This window comes from Anabrus simplex, chromosome 1 (genome assembly GCF_040414725.1).
Source record: "Anabrus simplex isolate iqAnaSimp1 chromosome 1, ASM4041472v1, whole genome shotgun sequence".
Lineage (NCBI taxonomy): Eukaryota > Metazoa > Arthropoda > Insecta > Orthoptera > Tettigoniidae > Anabrus > Anabrus simplex.
Genome location: NC_090265.1, coordinates 926,679,775 through 926,701,767, shown reverse-complemented (window position 1 = coordinate 926,701,767; position 21,993 = coordinate 926,679,775). Strand labels below are relative to the sequence as shown.

The 21,993-nt window shown below is 40.9% G+C and overlaps 1 protein-coding gene across 2 annotated transcripts in view; it reads left to right on the top strand.

Annotated features, from left to right (window-relative positions):
• LOC136874895 (beta-1-syntrophin) overlaps positions 1–21,993 on the top strand; it is a 317,046-nt gene that overhangs the window by 185,351 nt on the left and 109,702 nt on the right. Inside the window, exon 2 of one of the 2 annotated variants that reach the window (XM_067148602.2) lies at positions 8,346–8,861. The exons of the other annotated variant lie outside the window; for it this stretch is intronic. Coding sequence (XP_067004703.1) covers positions 8,346–8,416 — 71 coding nt within the window. The 3' untranslated portion in view covers positions 8,417–8,861. Of the gene's footprint in view, positions 1–8,345; positions 8,862–21,993 lie in introns of those variants that run through there. 2 annotated transcript variants of the gene reach the window in all.

Here is a 21,993-nt window from a genome sequence, read left to right as displayed (position 1 = left end):
TACCGATTTTCATTAAATCCTCTTCAGCCGTTTTCTCGTGATGCGTGTACAGACAGACAGACAGACAGACAGACAGACAGACAGACAGACAGACAGACAGACAGACAGACAGACAGACAGACAGACAGACAGACAGACAGACAGACAGACAGACAGACAGACAGACAGACATTACGGAAAATTAAAAAGTGCATTTCCTTGCTACCGTAGACACGACCGATACAGAAAACTATCCTTTTTAAATTCTGAACAATGTACAGACAAAACTCTTATTTTATATATATATATAGATTATTATTATTATTATTATTATTATTATTATTATTATTATTATTATTATTATTATTATTACCTAAAATGCAGTTCTTTCACTGAAACAGGTCTGTAAGAGTTTATATTTTGAAATGTACTCCTTATGAAGATGTGAAATAAATGAAAACAGTTGCGAGGGATATGGCAGTGAACTCAATGGGGGCAGATAGCTCCCATGTAGCGGTAACTACAGTTATATTGTAGTACATTTCTGCCGAGATAGCTGATAAAAGGCTTGTTCATCCTGTTTTATTTTATTTCTGGGTGCGATTTCTACCACAGTTCGTAATTGTGATGTTATAATTCTCATGTGCTTCTATTTAAGAGGAAAACGGGGTAGTGGATAATTCCACTTTAGTACACTCATGTCAATAAGTTACGGGTTATTCGAGATCCACGAGAAATATTTGCGCCATACCGGTGATGTGCGGACAAAACTGTGGCTGGACAACCCAAAAACACGTGACAAACCTGACAGCTCAGTACGAGACCGATTAGTGTGCCTGAAACAGTCCGTTTTGGGAGAGCTCTTAAGTACAGCGGTTCTGACTGCGTGTTGTGTGCGTTTGGCACACCGTATTCGAGTCGTATGGAAGTAGGATGGCACAGAGAAGATATTTGGTTGACATTACGCATAGTCGGTTCATCGGCAGATTGGAGGCCTGCCACAATCAGCGCCAGGACGAAAAGGTAAGTGGATGTAACGACAATGGCAGTACGTACATGATATTAAAATGATGGGAAATAGATATCTACAGGATTATTACAGCGTAAAAAGGAAGACAATCTTATTTACGGGATATGAACCCATTAGCTTTAATATTATGTACTGTCATTGTCGTTACATCCACTTCGTGGTTGGGGGTTTAAATGGGATTAGAAATCAGCTTATTATCCTCTATCCCCTTAATAACTAATACAGAAACATTATACAGTCACTCCCATAAATATTCGGCCACTGATTAAATCCGCGAAAAAGTGATGACAACAACGCACCCATGAGCCGAATGTGAAACCAAATGTGTCCAAGTTATGAAACTACATTTGGTTGCTTAGGCCGAAGAGGAATCACGGAACATTGATGTACAGTATTCTGTAAAAGAAAGGCCATAGTGGACATGGGTGAAATGACACGCCTCAAATATATTCGGTCACATGAAAAGGCCGGGATTGCCGTTGTGTTCATTGACGGAGACAGGGCAGATAGCGTTGCAAAACGTTCAGTTCAGGAGTGCGGTGTCGCGAGACACGTCGTGCAGAAATCATTTGCTGCAGTGTTGCGGAATGGTATCAAATGGGGTGCAAAAGACAACACAATACCACTTTTGAAGAACGCCAGCTCGTGATATTCCATCGTGCTCGAGGTAAATCGCATAGAAAGATATCGCAGATGCTTAAAATAACCAGAACAACAATTGGAGATATAATAAGACGATGCAAAAATGAAGACAGAATTGATTCAATTCCCCAGATAGCCAGACCAAGAAGGTTGACACAACGAGAGGAGCGGTTGTGCTTCAGAATGGAAAACGAAATCCGAAAATTAGTGCTCCGAAACTGGCAACAGTTGTTGTAGAGGAGTGTAGAAAGAAAGTGGGTACTGATACCGTGCGAAGAGCACTGCGAAGGAATGAGTTATTTCGCAGAAGAGCTAGGAGGAAACCATACATTAGTGCAGTAAATAAAACAAGCGGCTGGAGTTCGCAAAAACCTTCGTACGCAAAACCCAGTGCTTGGTGGGAGGATGTGTTATTTGTTGATGAGTCAAAGTTCAACGTCTTCGGGTCCGATGGCAAGCAATGTGTGTGCCGGGAACGTCACGAGGAACTGAGAACAAGCAATTTAGAAGCAACGGTAAAAACATTGTGGAGGAGGAGGAATCGTGTAGGGATGTGTAGCATCGAACGAGGTTGGTGCACTGAGTTTCATTGAAGATACTTTGACAAAACAAGGGGTATTTGGCTATCCTCAAAAACAATTTGCGACAATTTGCGGAACAACTTGGTATACAGTGTACTTTCAACTTCTACCAAGATATCGACCTCAAGCACAAGTCGTAACTTGTCAGGGAGTGACTGTTGTAAAACTGCCCGAAGGTCTTGAAACTACACCACAATCACCCAACCTGAACCCCATCGAGAAGGTATGGAGTCGAATGAAGGCAGCTCTGCAATTGCGGCGGCCAAGTTCTTTGAGACTTGAAGAGGAGACTGCTACAAGAATGGGCGGCATTAAGCCCTGATTATATCAAGAAAGTTATCGTCAGTACGCCGAATCGACTGGAATAGGTCCTAAAACATCAAGGTAGACATACAAAGTACTGAATGTGTAACATTGTTGTGAATTATGCGAGTTTATGTTCCTTTTTGTATAGTGGCCGAATATTTTTGAGGTGACACGGGAATTATTGCTTTTATTTAATGTACGACAGAGGGCGTACTAATGACTGTCAAAAGATCTTGAATTACATCACAATGTTTGTAGAACGTGTTACTATGTTTTCCTACATGTTTCGTTGTATTTAACGTTATCATTATAGTGTAAGAGTAACTACCCAATAAAAGTGTGTGAAAAATCAGACTGACCGAATATTTATGGGAGTAACTGTATCAACAAAAGCATCACTAAAATACTTTCTAGTACAAGCACTAGCTCGTACGTCTTCTCGGTTGTGGAGAAATTCCAGGAGGGAGGAAACATTTGACGGCAGTGCGGGCAAAGTCGATCACATGCCAACCCAGCGTCAGGATCGTTATTTTACTTAAGTGCCCGAAGACGTCCAACCAGCACAACACCTGCATTGGCTAGAGACCTCGCAGACAAGGTAACAACACTATTATACCTCTAATAATATCTAAAGATGAATTCTGATAGTTCTTAGAGGGAGGTCCGTTTACTGCCTGCCGGGGCGGGTTAAAGGGAGTGGGTGTATAGTTGCCATGGAAACGAGAGTGGGGCAACTGCGGTTGCCATGGAGATAAATCTTCTGGCCGGCTCGTCTTGCTTGGAGTTGCCAAACCTCTCGCTTCTGAGTTTGATCTTGTCGCAAGCAGTTCAGTGTAACATATTTCTGTTTCTGTTTTGTGGCCGTTAGTAAGTATCTAACGGTATTTTAAATACTAATTACGTACAATTGTTGTATTTCAAAATATATTTCGAGTACGATGAATACTCCTCGAGGGAGAGGCAGACCCAGGACTCGTCCATCTCGTGAAAAAAATACCATCGGCCGTGGTGTGACAATTCATCATCAAGGAAGAGAAATGATATGTGTCTCAAGGGAATTCTTTGAAGAGGAGTTTTTCGGAAAGGAATGTTCCCTTAATTCTATTCCAGAGAACCCAGGAACGCATTGCCAAAGCTCTTCGAGTTAGCAAAAGTACTGTGACAAGAATTACGATGAAGAAATATAAGCATTCAGCAGAGGGACCATCTAAACTGTCCACGCCTGGAAAGAAGCGGCCTAGAAATTTCAGAATTACAAAGCTGGATCCGTTTAAAGAGGATCCTATTCGCCATCACATATATTCCTACTCCAGGAAGGAACATCGAACAATTCAAAAGCTGCTATTTACACTTCGAAAGACATTTAAAGGCAGTTACTCTTCCTTACTGAAAGTGGTTCATAACCTTGGTTTTGAATATAAAACTATTAACAGTAGGAAGCTGCTGTTGGAGGGAGGTGACGTAGTAGCTCTAAAGGAGTACGTTCCTGCAGAAGATTCGAAGGCGGGATCTAATATCTATTGTGTGGCTAGACGAGATAGGGGTCAATGCTGGCCATACCAGAAATAAGGGATGGGCCGGTGACTCTCTCAAGGGAACGACACGAAGCTGATGTATTTGAGCACCTTCAAATACCAACGGACTGAGCCAAGATCGAACCTGCTAAGTTGGGCTCACAAGGCCAGTGCTCTACTGTCTGAGCTTATCAGTCCGGCCCCTGTTAAAGATAACGGAACATGAGACCAAGTCAGTCACAGTCTGCCCAGGTAGTTTACAACAGAACACAGCGGTCTGAATGAACCAGGGAACAAGTGAGCCGGAAGCGAGGGGTAAGAGAAAGGAATGCAGGAATGTGGCAACATCGTGAAATGGCATGTGCAATGCTCCTCCCTCCAGCCCTTGCTGTCAGAATGCATCTTTGGATATTAGAGGTATAGGTAGGCTACGTGCCTTTGCTGGCAAGATGTAGTGTTTGCAGTGCACTATATCTTCTGGTATTGGCTGGAATAAATTTTTTACTTTCATTGACCTGTCTCAGTCTTATCCTTGGCTTTGACAATATGAAATTGGCTGCGGTATGAGTGATGCTAGTAATGCCATTCCTTATGCAGCCAGTCCCTGCTATGAATGGTGTGAAAATGTCGCTCAGAGGGTCGGTTGGTGCACGCATTTCAGTGGGCTTGGCAGACTGATATGCAATAGCAACGTCTGACCCAGTGAGGAAAGCAACGGGAAACTACCTCACTCCTCATTTCCCTAGTAGCCTCTTCAGTGACACCTAGGCAATCTATGACAGCTAATGGTGGGCCTGTTGAGGATCCAACCAGCCTTCGGTCTGAATACCCAACATACTACATACAGGTAGGCTACTCCGGCGGTTGAAGCTCCCATTGACTGGAGCGCTATGACGTCACGCGGTATGAACGATAGCGGATAGGGTACACAGTCGCAGTACAGCAAGCCTGTCAATTCTCGCGCCTGTGAAAAATCTTCCCAATCGTTCATCAAATAATAATCTGGTTTAATCCGATTCGATAAGAACCGGTACTTCCAATAGATTTAAAAGCACGATGAGTGAATACGTTAAATTTCGTCATATGCTAAGCAGGTAGAACAACTGTCAAATACATGACCATATAATACGATAAGAAATAAAATATTTCCATGCAACTCAAAATGATTAAATTCTTTCGTGATGAACTAAACACAAAATAATAATGTTGCATTTTTACGCATTGTTACTATTTCGGTTAATAAATTCGAATCTGTCGCTTAATCTCATTTGTATCCGCTTGACTGCCTGTGGCGAATAGTATATAAAGCAGACCCTACACGGTCAGTAATACTGATCAGTAATACTGAGTCTATAATACTGACAGTACGCATCAATACTGTAGCGACCTTACACGATCATTATTACTGTCAATATTTTGGTCAGTACCAGTGCACTAGCTTACCATTGCGGCATTCTCACTTTACAAATAAAGTCAATAACCGTCACTACGGAATGAGATTTATAACATGCAATTGCGGTATTCTATCAAAATGGATCGTAAAAGACGGGCATTTTGTAGCTATCATATTAGTACTGCACGAAACGCAGTTTTAAACGTAAACGTTAGGTTAAAGATTGGCTTAGGAAAAGAGAAGAGTATTCTCATATGAAGTGTTGAGGGAAACACAATATACCGAAGCAGAAGATTATCAGAACTACGGTATCTCCGAATGCGTGAGGGTACTTTTGCGAAATTACTACGAATGGTAGAGCCTTTTGTAATAAGGCAAAGTACAAACATGCAGTGCTGTTTATCGGTGGCAGAGAGATTAACGGTGACAGTGAGGTATCTTGCAACTGGTATACATTTTTAAGATTGGTAGAGCCTTTTGTAATAAGGCAAAATACGAACACGCGGTGCTGTTTATCGGTGGCAGAGAGATTAGCGGTGACAGTGAGGTATCTTACAACTGGTATAAATTTTGAAGATTTAAAGTTTTCCGCTATAATGTCACCAGTTTCCATCAGTACAGCAGTTGTGGAAACATGTAAAGTATTGTGTTGAGTACGTTTATTCTGGCAGCGTTTCATATAGCTCGATAAACTTTTGCAAAAGGCCTACTTGACGGTTCCACAAGCACCTCTACTTGGCCTTGGTGAGAAACTCATTTGTCGTCCACCGCTGCTCCGTTGATACTGACAGAAATAATGACAAGCGCGCTCACACGGTCAGTATAACTGTAAGTATCCCCACCACTCTACAGTACTGACGCTCGCAGATCAGGAAATCCGGATCTGCTTCAGTACTAGCCTTCATTCCATCATTCCAGTCCACACGCGATCAGTATTACTGTCAATATTTTTCGGTACTGACAGTTTTATTGATCGTGTAGGGTCTGCTTAATAGCAAACTGTTCCATGGAATGAGTTGGATACTGACGCATATAAATTGGCGAGGGTAACAACAGGCTGATGGGCGTTATCTTGCATCGAAGAAAACCCTAGTCGTTCATGTTAGACAGGAGTATAGCCGTGCTTTTACTTTCATGTGAGTTCCAGTAGAACGATGGGGATTTAAAGTGACCGTTCATTGAGATTCCTCTAAAAGGTTTATCTGAAGCTCTCCTAATAGTATGATCTTGCTCCAATGAGGCTGGGTTACGCTAACCGAATCTCTTCTCTACTCGAGCATGTTAAGACACGTTCCATTGCTGGTTATGTACCAGGCTGCGCCGTCATTGGATTCTATACGATGCATTTTTTCCACACCTCAGGCAGATATCGGGATATTACAGTGCTTTATTTGAAATCCATCCCCAGACATTTATCCTCGTCCTTAGTATTTACTGCAACATCCACTTCTGAAGAAGGGGTTGATAATCTCGTTGTTTGTACCTGAAGAACACTATAGGCAGTCCAATACCACTAATTAACAGAGAGATTTCTAGTATAATGTTAATAAACAAAGATTGACAACTGTCCACTTAACACCATTCCTCAGTTTTACGCTTACAGATCCAGAGATCATTAACAGTAATAGTTGAACGCATGTTAAACTAATATTGTTTTATTATCTTGAGTGGTTTGGAATTACGACTACGGGTATTAGATCTGAATATCGTACAGTACGTTACAATGTCGTAATAGTTGACACCGAAGATATGACTATAATGAAGAGCACAGTGGATATTGAACAAAAGAAGAGTGGCGCGGAAGGGCTGCATATTTTACTGTTTCACATCTCCTGAATTCCTTCCCTTTTTCACGATTAGAAATGAACTGATGACCTTTGATAACTCTATACCTATTATCTGTTTCTTTTGTTAATGTGGTAGAGAAGTAATAATTTACCGTTTTCACGTCCTGAGAGAGTTGCTGGTAATTGAGTTGGTAATTTGCTAGCATGACCTTGTTCTACTCCCCAGCGTGTCGTTTGTAGGAGCTCTTTTAACGAGTGCACTGGAGCTGTTACTTTCATAGCGATGCTATCAGCTTGCAAACGTCTTTAGTAGCGTTATTGGAGCATTGCAAGATGCCTCATTGCTGAAACTGTGTAACCGAAATATAGCTTAAATAGCAAAGTAAAACCATTTCAATGAATGTAAAAAAAAAAAAAAAAAAAAAAAAAAAAAAAAAAAAAAAAAAAAAAAAAAAAAAAACAAAAAAAAAAACATTGCTATCTCACAGGCGAGTTGTCATGATATCTGATGTCCGGTATTGTAAATTCTTAAATATTAAACGTATACACTACTGCAACTTCAGAGATATGAGTTCCTTTTGTATAGCGAAGGCCGGGCTGAGTAGCTCAGACGGTTGAGGCGCTGGCCTTCTGCCTCCAACGTAACAGGTTCGATCCTGGTTCAGTCCGGTGGTTTTTGAGGGTACTCAAATACGTCAGCCTCGTATCGGTAGATTTACTGGCACGTAAAAGAACTCCTGCGGTACAAAATTCCGGCACCTCGGCGTCACCGAAAACCGAAAAGTAGTTAGTGTGACGTACAAAGAATAGTATCATTATTATTATTGTATAGCGAGGTGGTGCCAGAAGGTTATACCGAAGCTCTTGAGTTTCAGTCTTCATATTGAGACAGTGATCTGCATTTGTGACAGTCTATGGCACATTCCTTAATTGTTTGTTTCTGTGTTTGGTTGGTTGTTTGGTTGGTTGGTTGCTTGGTTGGTCGGTCGGTCGGTCGGTCGGTCGGTCGGTCGGTCGGTCGGTCTTTGACGATATTTACATAAGCTTGTCAGTTTTTTTTTCTGTATACCATACCGAGTTGTAATAGATTATTTTTTCTTTCTCTTGTTTCAGGTAAATATTGGACAGGCTGTTTGATGGATGGTTCTGCTTATTCCGAGCTCAAGAATGATCTCTCGTATTGACTAAAGATGATGTTACTAGTCTACTCCGATGTTCACAAATTGGGATACCATCTGGAAGGATCTTGAAGAATGAACACCACTGATTACGTTTTCATTGGACCCGATACCAAAGTTCTAACGGGACGAATTAAAGTAGAAGGGAAATTGAAGGAGACTACCTACATTCCCGGTTAACGATAGCGTACTCTTAATTAGTACGATGTGAATACATTTCCTCTGAAGTACACAATCAAGAGGCATTGCATGAAGCAGCACTCTGTACCTAAATTAGAGAGAAATATAATTTATGTGTTAACTAATTTTGTTGGAGGTTACCTGGCTGAGGCGTGAAGAAGTGTTTATTTCACTAGGAAATACGTGAGTTCGATTGTTCGCTAACGAGGCCTGTATATAATGTATCAAACGAGGTAAGAAAGCGTTCACGAAGCTCCTTAATTGCGACGTCATACTGCTGCACACCCAGAACCTTCGAGGCTCAGGCGGCAGCGTGCCGGCCTCTCACCGCTGGGTTCCGTGGTTCAAATTCCGTGGTTCAAATCCCGGTCATCCATGTGAGATTTGTACTGGATAAAGCGGAGGTGGGACAGGTTTTTCTCCGTGTACTTCGGTTTTCCCTGTCATATTTCTTTCCTGCAACTCTCTCCAATATCATTTCATTTAATCTGTCATTCATTAATCATTGCCCCAGAGGAGTGCGACAGGCTTCGGCAGCCGGCACAATTACTATCCTCGCCGCTAGGTGGGGGCTTCATTCATTCCATTCCTGACCCAGTCGAATGACTGGAAACAGGCTGTGGATTTTCATTTTCACTGCTGCAGGCCGTTGGCTCATTGCTATCGCAGAGTCTTGTCATTCTTGAATTGATTTAGTCGTCTTTTCAGAACATCTGAAAGATCGTAATGTGTAAGGTACATCTTAAACTATATTTAACACCGATTATATTTTACGGAGTTTTTCCTCCTTTTGAACCATATTATACGGGGTGATTCAGCTAAGTTGTCCACCTCAAATATATTCTGATTCTGTTTTAAAATTCTTAAACTGTATTACGAGACTTATAAAATACTCTCACATTCCTTTCGATCACATACGTAATTACCAAGAAACTGTTAGCAACTTCGCTTTTTATATGGGAATATACTAATTTCACCCAATAGAACAATTAAGAATTGAACGACAAATTCAGTGATGTGCTTATTTTGCAAATCCAACAAGTACTTTTGAAGATGAAATGAAATGGCGTAGGCTATGGCTTTTAGTGCCGGGAGTGTCCGAGGACAAGTTCGGCTCGCCAGATGCAGGTCTTTTTGATTTGACTCCCGTAGGTGACCTGCGCGTCGTGATGAGGATGAAATGATGATGAAGACGACACATACACCCAGCCCCCGTGCCAGTGAAATTAACCAATTAAGGTTAACATTCCCGACACTGCCGGGAATCGAACCCGGGACCCCTGTGACCAAAGGCCAGCACGCTAACCATTTAGCCATGGAGCCGGACACTTTTGAAGATAATAAAGGGTTTCAAATGTGTGGGCATTAGACAAAAAGTGATGCGCCACTCTCGAGGTTGAGCGCGTAGTTCTCGTGCTTGACTCACGCCGTGTTGATAAACATACGTCTCGCCATTATCTCGAGGGGGGTCGCAGTAAAAAAATGGTATGATGTAGGCTTACAGCATTTCAGAGTTACAAATATTTTGTTTCATTGCCGTTTAATCAGAAAAAGATCAGATAATTTAAGTGCTTTATTGTCCTTCTCATGAGTACGTAGTATGTGAGATGAAATCAACAACTTCAGAATCCAGTGAATGACATGATCATGGGGAAGAATGAATGAAAACTTAACGGACAACATTATTGTTGGGCTCTTTGGTCCCCATTAAAACCAGCTTGTAAGATCGATGTACGTTAGCAACAGGCAGTGGTCGAGTTGAAATAATAAGTTCTGTACTCTTTCAGTACTGGCGAACCTGAGAAAATTGAATTAACATATTCAAATTTAAAATTAAACAAAACTCGTCCATTTAGTTTCTTGTGAACGTCTGATGATGATGATGATGATGCTTGTTGTTTAAAGGGGCCTAACATCTAAGGTCATCGGTACCTTGTGAACGTCTCTTCTAATTTTATTCTTACGAGTGTAGCTGACCATCAAACATTTTGACTGCACAATTCCATCACAGTGTGCTATCTATGGAATACATGTGTGTTTATCAACAAAGAGTGAGTCATGCAGGAGGACAATACACTGGGCATCACAGCGAGTGGCACATCGCATTCTGTCTTAATACCCACACATTTGAATCCCTTCAATATCTCCAAAAGTAGTCGTCTGATTTGGAAAGTAAGCACATCACTAAATTTGTCGCTCTATTCTTAATTGTTCTATTGGGTGAATTAGTATATTTCCATTAAAAAACAAAGCTGCTACATGTTTCTCGGTAATTACGTATGTGATCAAGAGGAAAGGGACAGTACTTTATGAGTCCATTAATACAATTTAAGAATTTGAAAACAGAATGTCCATATCTTTAACGGACCAGAAGGGATTTGAGGTGGACAACTTAGGTGAACCGCCCTCTGTTTCGTTTTGGACAAGTACAAATCACATATTTTTAATTACTGGTGCTTTTTATTTGATGTACTAATTGGAGATGAGATTGTAATAATGGTAATGAATGTGAATATTTCATTTTCACGACCGCGTTGTACTCAAAATTAACTTTCAGTGTATTAGGTCGTGTTCAGTATATATGTCATACATATATTGAAGAGATGTACTATATGTACGGCAATTTTTATTTTAATTATACGCAATAACATTGAACAAGACGCCAATTAAAGTATTCTTCTTCTGCTTCTTCTTCTTCTCCTCCTCCTCCGCCTCATTCTTCTTCTCGTCCTCGTTCTCGTCCTCCTCCTCGTGCCTTAGCCGGCTCGAATGTTGACGATCATCAGGCTTATTCTAGTTTTGTTCATAAATGCTTGGAGCAGCCCGGCAGATGACAGTTCAAACCATTGACGGAGGTTTTTCAGCCGGGAGATCCGACGGCATGATGCGTTTAATGTACTTAAATATATATATAAAATAAAATAAGAGTTTTGTCTGTACATTGCTCAGAATTTAAAAAGGGTGGTATTTCTGTATCGGTTGTGTCCATAGTAACAAGGAAATGCACTATTTAATTTTCCGTAATTTCTGTCTGTCTGTCTGTCTGTCTGCTGTCTGTCTGTCTGTCTGTATGTATGTATGTATGTATGTATGTATGTATGTACACGCATCACGAGAAAACGGCTGAAGAGAATTTAATGAAAATCGGTATGTACAGTCCGGGAATAAGTCGCTACAATCTCGGCCATAAATAATCTTATTCACGCTGAACGAAATGGTAGTTTAAGGAAAGCCTAAATTTTAATTCTCAAATTTTTATGTTATTAGTAGTTCTATCCTAATGAAAATCGGTATACAAAGTCGAGAAATAAGCCGCTACAATCTACGTCATAAAAATTTTATTCATGCGGAGTGGAATGGTAGTTTAGGGGAAGGCCTAAAATTTAATTCTCAAATATTTGTGTTATTAGTGGTCCTATCGGCCTACATTACTAAGGTTATATAGTATTAAATTTCCGATCATTTATGTCTTATACATTTTTACCGTACCGGCTATAACAGAAATATTCATGAATTTGGATTTTTGTTGCTAAGTCCATATCAGCGCCAAGTCACGAGAAAATGGGTAAACAGAATTTAATGAAAATCAGTATATGAAGTCGTGGAATAAGGAACTACAGTGAATGCGAGGAGTAATTTCGTAAGACGCCCTAACATCACAGAGTCTAAAGAAAACTTAATGTGAAGGCCTACAATACATAAAGCTCATAACATTCAACAACAATAACATGACATTGACCATTGTTTGTCGGGATGTGGTTTGTGTCTTCTGTTGCCAGTCATGTCCGATAGATGGGATTACTGCTGTTTACAGAGTTTTTTTAAAAACTTGCTTTACGTCACACCGACACAGATAGGTATTATGGCGACGATGGGATAGGAAAGGGCTAGGATTGGGAAGGAAGTGGCCCTGGCCTTAATTACGGTACAGCCCCAGCACTTCCTGGTGTGAAAATGGGAGACCACGGAAAACCACCTTCAGGGCTGTCGACAGTGGGTTTCGAACCCACTACCTCCCGGATGCGAGGTCCCAGCTGCGCGCCCCTAACCGGACGGCCAACTCGCCCGGTCGTACCGAGTATAACAGCCTGCCTGAATATTGGTGGGAAATAGCTGGGGAGTTAGATAACTTTCTTCCTTAGCATGCCCTTCCTCTGGCTCATAAATTTTCTGATACTACTGGTACGTAACACACTGGTTCCTCATAGCATTCGAACTCTGAGGCACTCATTGGAATGAGCAGTGTGTATATTTGACGGAATAATGGCTGAGGAGTGCTCACGGCTGTCTGCGGCCTGGTCATTCCAGCACTGGAATTTTGGACTGTTAGATCGGCACCGTAGTACTGTTCATTAAAATTGAGAAAATGTGTGTTTTTCATTTGAGCAAGTATTTTATGTGATAACATTGCTTTTAATCCCTACGTTCCTACTGACGTTTTTTAATGGCCTAAGTTAACTACAGTTAGGAGTACCACAAAGACAGTCTTTCTGAGAATCCCGTAGCGAAGCACGGGTACATCAGCTAGTTCAAAATATAACAGTACATGTACTAATTGTATTAATCATGATAGTGAAATCTGGTATAACACGTAGAAATGAACATTGCGATGGCTAGGATGGTAACAGCTTCGCGTAATAATTACTGGTAACGTAGTTACTATTGATTACATTTCCAATTTTCGTTAGTGTCTGGATCACGAACTTGAGCTGATGGACAACATTTTGCTTCTTGTGGCCAAAATCAAGTTTGATTCTGTTCACGACTATGCTATTATACTTGCTGAATATTCTGTAAAGTGGTGAGTTATTGTGACTGGCTGTTTTCACATTTTTCGCCGTAGAACGTATGTGAAACCCGTGTTTTCGCCTGCGGGACATTGAATTTTAATAAGGTAAGTACGAATTATATGGATCCTCTTTACCACTTTGTTCATAATTATATCCCATAAATCCGTACGTGATCTAAAATATTTAAAATGGGCATCTGTGAACAAACACTTGTAGCTCTCATTCAAATGAAATTCAGCATATTTTCTCATGTATAGAAATCCCAGAAAACGTTTCTGGACCCCACTATTTCGGTAACTTTATTGTTACATGGGTTCATTATAACAGTAACGTATTCAAGTCTAGAGCGTATTAACGTATTGTAGAGTGTAATAAATGTTGATATTATATTAAATGGTTTACATTACGTACGGCAAATCCTAGCATTTTATAATCGCTGTTAGCTATTCTTTCAATATGACTTCATAATGTTAACTTGGCATCATATAATATATCAAGGTACCGAGCTAGTGGCTGCGTGGTTTGGATCACGTAGCTGCATTCCTATTTTGACCAGGCAAATGCTGGGGCTATACCTTAAGACCGCGATCGATTCCTTACCGTTCGTAGCTCTTTCCTACCCCATCGTCGCCATAAGACCAATCTGTATCGGTGCGGCGTAAAGCAAACTGTAAATATAGATATAATAAAAAAGTCGTTGTATATTACGACTTTATTAAATTTCTCCCCTAATATCGAGTGAACGTTACTGGGACTTTGACTCTTGAGAAAGGAAGGGTTACACACTTAGAAATATTGAATTTTAGTTTGTTCTAAATACTCCACTCGCAGATGTTATCTTTATCGCGCTGTACAAGTTGGCAGTCCTCTGTTGTTGAGTTACGATTATGTAAGTTCAGATCATCTGCATAAAGTAAGCAAGTAAGCAGCTGGAATGTCTTACACAATTTGGGAGATCATCAATAAAATGTAAAGAAAAAAAGTCCCAAATTTGATCCTTGTGGAATTCCTGAGTAGGAAGATAATTCTTCTAAAAGTGGTGTACTGTATGAACTGGAAAGAGAAGAAGTTTCTTAGTCTTCTCGTCTTCTTAGCTTCTAGAAGTTGGTAATAATCTGTAATCTAAATACGTTGAAAGTTCATTTCTAGAATGTTAATAAATGTTAATAACTGTGGAAAGAAAATTCCTCTTTCTAGACGGAACAAAGGAATCCTGGGAAACGAGGGTAGCCTAGGGCAACAGCTACGGGCAGCTGTGAACCATGCTTACCATGCGGGCCACACCGCGGCAAATGGACGGAAGAAACACAAGACACGGCTTCTCCGCCGTTGATTGCCAACGACGAGGAGGTCTAGTCGAACTGTCTCTTTCCTATGCATGCCATGAAAATGTTTCCAGGAGGTACATTGCAAAACGAGCAGCAACCTCTCTCTCTCTCTCTCTCTCTCTCTCTCTCTCTCCCTCTCTCTGATGTTGTGTTTGTGAATTATAATACTGGATGGCACCCAAATTAAGTGCCGACGTATTTGCCACATTTATTTGGGGTGGCTTCGAGACGTCTAGATCTTTTTAGTTAGATGAATTTTTCAATGTTTGGAGTCAGGTTCCGCGCACTGGTTAGTCTCAGACAGTTTTTGAGGCGAACTTCTGACATCGAAGAAAGGATCTGGGTTTGACATAATTTCATTCTAAAAAACTGCTGTTCGCACAGGTAGGTGGTACCGAACATATTAAAAATTTTGGCAGCCGGCATGTGTAAACGCGGGAACCTTTCTCTATAAAATTTTTGGTAGATGTGGAGAAAATTTTCGCAGGATAGGCGGTATTTTTCTTGGATTTGTCGGTCACTTTGTTGAGCTGGGGACCTTGCATTCTGTCAGCTGAGAGGGAGGGGCTGCGATTACTGTGTGGCTAACGTTCAACGAGAGGGAAATGGCCCTGAGCGTGAGGGCGACGTTGCCCGCTATCAGCCATTTGTGCAGTTCTAGGTACTTTCAGGTCCTCATTCCATTATGAATATTGATGATGATGATGATGATAATAATTTCGTGATATAGACTCTGTGCTGATGGTTTATGGGTCTTCTGTGTATGTGAAGCTATGTCTGGTGCTGTGTGTTGCGGGAATGTTGAAGCTAATATAGGCAGTTAGACCCCGAGCCAAGGGAATTAAGCATTTACGGTAAATGAAATAAAATGGCGCATGGCTTTTAGTGCCGGGAGTGTGCGAGGACAAGTTCGGCTCGCCAGATGCAGCTCTTTTGATTTGACACCCGTAGGTGACCTGCGCGTCGTGATGAGGATGAAATGATATGAAGACGTGTCAGCGAAATTAACCAATTAAGGTTAAAATTCCCGACCCTGCCGGGAATCGAACCCGGGACCCCTGTGACCAAACGCCAGCACGCTAACCATTTAGCCATGGAGCCGGACAGCATTTACGGTTAAAATCCATGATCCTTTCGAGAATGAACCCGACTTCCCCAACCCTAGGGGCCAAGACACTGACCAGTAATGGACCCATATGATGACGACGATGATTATGATGATGATGAAGATGATGATTGTTGTTTTAAGGTGCCTAACAGTATCTACATTCTATCCTAGTCCAGGTAATGGGAAATAGTGAATACATACATTTTGAGGTGTAGAATGTATCACGTTGTCTGGTTGTGATGGGTTTGTCTTCAATAAATACATCGTCCAGTTGTGCCGGGCTATGCTTCCTAACGTAGGAAGCAATGTCCTCTAATGATAGAGCAGTCGTTAGAGACATACTGCATCCAAGTTTCGCAAGTACGTCCAGAACAGACAACGTTTGTTACAATGAAGGCCTGATTTGAGAGTGCTGACACATGTAGATGAACTCTGTATTCTTTTTACGTTGCTTGTGGAAAGAATAGACACAATATATTACGCATACATATCTTGATAGAATGCTCACCTTGCTACTGACCCAGAACACTTGGCGTTTCTTAGAAACTATCTAGAGACGCCTTTCTGGAAGGTGCTGCAATATGCTGTCTTAAAGTAGCTTGGTACAACTGTGTAATTGTTTGTTATAAATGACTTTTTTTTTTTTTTTCCGACATGGAACACATGAATTGTAAAATGTGACGATTACATGGAGTGAAATAATTTATATAGACTGATTACGGTATACCTGTTGTTACTAGTCAATGGACGTACTCAGCTAGCCACGTCTCCAAAATAGTGTGATCAGTATCTGTACAAAATCTCATTTGACAAATCTGCATGAGATAAGGATTCTCGTGACAAATCTGAATTGGACAAGCATGTCCGCCTTTGTTCTTTTATTAAAAAAAACCAAATGTTGTGTGGCTTAATCCACCCCAGGATTTGTATTTTTGTTCTGATACATTTCAGGTGTGATTTTACTATATTTTTACTATACAATTTTTATAAGCTCACCAGACAGAAAATTACGTACCCTAGTGTGCACGCACAGATGGATCGTTAAGCCTGTGTAGATGGCGCAGTGAACGAGTCCCGTGCTCAACCGCACGCGCACTGCCTCTACGTGAGTATAAGGCAGTAGCGATCAGTGAGGCAATGATGTTTCAAGCGGACAGTGTACGTCAACATGGGTAGATTTAAGGATCTGACAGAGTGGCAAAAAGGGACAATCGAATTTGGCCGTACACATGGCCATACGCTGCGTGAATTTGCTGGTTTTGTTGATGTTTCGTAGCCAACTGTTCAATGTGTCTACAAGAAGTGGTGTACTACACGCGACCACGAAACACGACGTCAGAATTGTGGTTGGAAAAAGATCCTGACCGACAGGGACCGAGGCGCGTTTCACGGCTTGTGAATCAAAATCGCATCCAAACCCGATAGGAATTGCTGCAGTCAGTGAATGAATGTCCATCTCAACGTGTTACCGAGAGAACATTGCCACGAGAACTGCATGCAATAACCATTTGGAGTCGGTCACCTCGCAAGAGGCCATTGCTCACACAGGCACATAAAACTGCGCGTCTTCAATGGGCTAGAAACCATCGAACGTGGGCAGTAGCTGCCTGGAGGAACGTGATGATGATGGTGTTTGTTATTTAAAGGGGCCTAACATCCAAGGTCATCGGCCCCACGGAGGAACGTAATGTGGTCTGACGAATAACGTTTTTGGCTGTATTCCAATAACGCACGTCGTTGAGTGCACCGTAGGTCAAATGAACCATTTCATCCTGGATGTGTTCAAGCCGGAGGTGGATCTGTGATGTTTTGGGTGGGGTTTCTTGTCATGGAATGGGCCCGCTTACGGAGGTGACCAGTAACATGAGCCAGCATGTTTATTTAAACATTCTGGATGGTCAGGTGTCAGTCAACATCTGCATGATGAGTATGCTATTGATACCCCGATTTTTCAAGATAACAACAGCAAAATTCATCGGGCTGGACGCATATGTGACTGGTTTTTGAATACTCTCGCACCCTATTACATCTCGATTGGCCTGCAAAATCACCTGACTTGAAGCTCATTGAAAAAGTGGGGGGACATGCTTAAGCAGCGGGTAAAATGCCGACATCAGCATCCCCGCAATTTGGTGGAATTGCGCGTTGAAGTCTTCAGCGATTGGCTTAACCTGGATGCGACGTAACTGCACTACCTTGTGGACTCACTTCCTAACCGAATCCATGCGGTTATCAAGTCCAGAGGCGGAGTTACAAGCAATGGAATTATGTTTGTAATGATTTCTCCAGGGGTGACTAATTTTTTGTCCCGTGAGCTTAGTATTTTACTTAACATTTTGCTTGGACGGTAAAAGCTGTGACCTGAGCCCAAACTGTCAGTTCAATCCCAGCTCAGTTAGGTGCTCACATACATGAGCCTCGTGTCAGTACATTTCCCGGTATTCGAACCACCCTTGCTAGACAAAAAGGAGGGGCCGATGACCTAGATGTTAGGCCCCGTTAAACAACAAGCATCAGCTAGACAAAATTCTGGCGCACCGTTGTCTCCGAAAACCGTTTTAAGTAATATGTGGGACGTAAAACCAATAGTAGGATTCTAAGAAATGCCGCTGCAACTCATCCCTTTCTGTCGGAAATGTTTACCACACTGTGGGATGGGGTTGAGAAGGACGCACATTCCGGAGTATTGGGTGTGGATTAGGATCCATTGCATGTTCCAAAGGAAAGTATTATCACTTCCTATTTCTATTTTTATTTGCATTTTAATTTAAAATGCTTGTAAATTGAGCGTTAGGAGTTACTGCTTTTAATCTTGATTTGGTCCATGATTTACGTTCTCATTTAACATCAGATAAATTCTGCCTTGTGCAGAGGCGAGGGAAAGGAAGTTTTAAAATAATTATGGCTAATTTATTTCTTATACTGGTTTAAATTCTGTGAGATAACAACACGTTAAGCTATAGCTGTATAAAGTTAGCTACTATCCCCTTCGTAGGCTTCCTTTTCTTAGTAACATGACTGCCGGTATCTGACTTTGTGACTGTAAAGCAAAGCAAAGTCCCTTGGAGGGGTTGAAAGTAAAGGCTTCCACTATCCGTAACCTCGGTACTAGATGGGGGTAGAGTGGTTAGCTCTACGTCCGGCCGCCTTTGCCCCCAGGAATTAACCTGGTACTCAGTTTTGGTGTAGGCTGAGTGAACCTCAGGGCCATATGCACCTCCGGAAGTGGAAATCTCGTTTTTCAAATTTTACGACTTCCTGACGGGGATTCGAACCCACGTCCTTCCGGGCGAACTGAGCACGCCTTTACCACCTCGGCCAGGCAGGTTGCTGTAAGGTTGCTTTATTTATTTATTTACTAGCAAAAGTACCTGTGCTTCGCTTACGGTATTCTCCATTTTATACGGATTTCTCCGTAAATTACTGTAAAGGCAGTGAGTAAGATTATATTAAATTGCATGCCTCGTAGCGCTATCCTAGAAACAAAACAGGGAGGACGGAATACGTTGTTTCCGATGTAAGGTAGGCATTGGGGAAGTTTTGAGAATAATGGCAGGCCACATTTCCTACTGCCAATCACAATCGAGTTCAGGAGTTTCTGCTATAACGGCAGGCTCACTTGGCAACTGCCATTCATAACAGACATGGAAAATTTTGATTATAAAGACATGCCCTTTTTCGTAATGCAAGTCGCTGTCGAGTTCGAAAGATTTGATTATAACCGAGAAATGCAGTACTATCTAACGTATCAACAATGGAAACCCGACAATAAGTCATAGGGCCAAAAGTTGTTGATCTCCAAAATAGAACGGCGATTATGCTATCTGTTTCGTAATACGACTTACCGTTTACCCACCAATTATCCCGAAAGGAAGGTCTGCACCGTCATTAAATTTGCATCCATATTTCGATATTTTCCGGGACCAAAAGTTACACATTTGCGTAGCTTGGAATATTTCCTCACAGAAAAGAGTGTCCTGGTGTCGGGATTAGCACTCGCATACATACGGAGTAATTAAGGAAGAAAGTAATACAGTTAAGACAGTTGAAATTAATAGAAAATAGGATCATAAGTGAAGACAGCCGCATAGGACAAATATGTAAATACCAAGTGGATGTATGGGAAAATCAAATGGCCCTCTATAAATTGTGATGCTATGAGTTATGGATATAAGAAAGCGGTAACAGAGGAGAAATTTAGGCGCCGGTATTCTTAGGTAAACAGATAAGAAGATGACTAATGGTGTTATTACTTAAGCTATTCGAGGACGGTTATGACCTCCAACGATATTCCGCTAATATCCCGCAGAGTGGCCGATTGATGTCTCTCCTGCTTTCTACCCAAGGAACAACCACGAATTTACAGGAATATGACGAAAATGGCAATACGTTACTTCCGTGCTGGCAAGCAGTCAGAGACGTTGCCATGGTAACCTGCAGGTTCGTTGTCGGTCTGTCGGTCACTCAATACAGAGCATGATACCGCAGAAAATAGTAATTTTCACCATCATTTGAAGAGTAAGCTAAATTATGAACATAGCAAAGGTTGTTTATAATGAAGAGACGTTTCAGTGCAGTCCACGTATTTTACAGAAAATAAATAGTATAAGAGAAACTGAAAGAAAAATGTTGTGGTTTTCCTATAAACCTCCCGTCTGTTCAAAGATTTTAAAATGATATGCATATCAAAACCTTCCCCGCGATGAGTATACTCTAAATGTGACGTTTGGTAGAAATCTATTCAGCCGTTTCGCCGTGATGGTGGAACAAACAGACAAACAGACAAACATACACGAGCAATAAAAACCTCCGATTCGGTCTTGAGTTGACTTAAAACGGATAAATATCTGAAAAATTGGCAAAACAATCGAAATTACAGACAGCGAACCCCCTACAACTTTATTTATATGTATGTATGTATGTATGTATTTATTTATTTATTTATTTATTTATTTATTTATTTATTTATTTATTTATTTATTTATTTTATGCCTTTGTATGTGGCGAAGTTAGAGGTCATGGCCCTCGCTTACACTTAACCATAACATACAGTACATAGTCACACAATTCGAAAAATAAGACTGTATACAGTCTCTAGAAACTACGTAAATTGATGAAATAAAATCGTGTTATAAGAGTTATGTTGTTACTAATTGATATTTTGTATCTACATTAGCCTAACATATAATTTGAAAAATAACACTTTATACAGTCTCTCGAAATTACCTAAATTGATGGAATAAAATAGTATTATAATAGTTTGTATCTACATTACTTAACAATAACATTAAATCATACATGCACTGATTCATTCTAACGTTCATGCAAGCTGTTCAGGAATTGAGGGAAAGTCTCGACAAGACCGTTTAAATGAGGCTATTGAAGTGCTATTACGTATACTGACAGGGAGAGTGTCCCTGACACCTGGAATGAGCGGCTGTATACAGATGAGTGATTAGCCGGTATTATAAAGGTGGAAGTCGATCTGGTATTATGTCCATGGATATACGAGAGGAAGTTAAAATTTAAGGATAGGTATTCCAGTGTAGATTCGTTCAGAAGTCGAAATATTATTGTCGCAGTATGTAGATTTCTTAGTTTGTCGATTTTCATCCAGGATAGCTTTTCATAATAAGGGGAGATATGAGTCCTAATGTTCAAAGAAAATATACATCTTATGCAAGAGTTCATTGACCTCTGAAGTTTCATTGTTTGCTTTCTGGATTGGGTAGGTTCGAACCGTACCTTTAGCAACTTTGTAGATTGTATTCCGTGGTTTCCTGTTTTCACACCTTTCAAATGCCAGAGCTGTACCTCAGTTAAGGCTACGGCCGCTACCTTCCCATTCCTAGCCCTTTCTCATTTCAGCATCACCGAAACACTGTATGGGCAATTTGTTGGTTGGTTAGTTGGTTCGTTGGTTGTTGATGAGAAAATGACCAGTACAAATAATTTTGTAAACATAGTGAGGCTGTATGAATCCTTGTTTTAAGATTCATACTCCATGCTACTACTGTGATTTTTTATTTTGTTGCTGATCATTAAGACGCTATGTTCGTAAAACAGTTGGGTTCAGGTCATGCATTCTTTGAAATTGCTATGGAATATATTCCAACTATAGAAGCATACTGAGATGAGCCCGTTTATTTTTGTTTGTTAGTGGTTTAACGTTACACC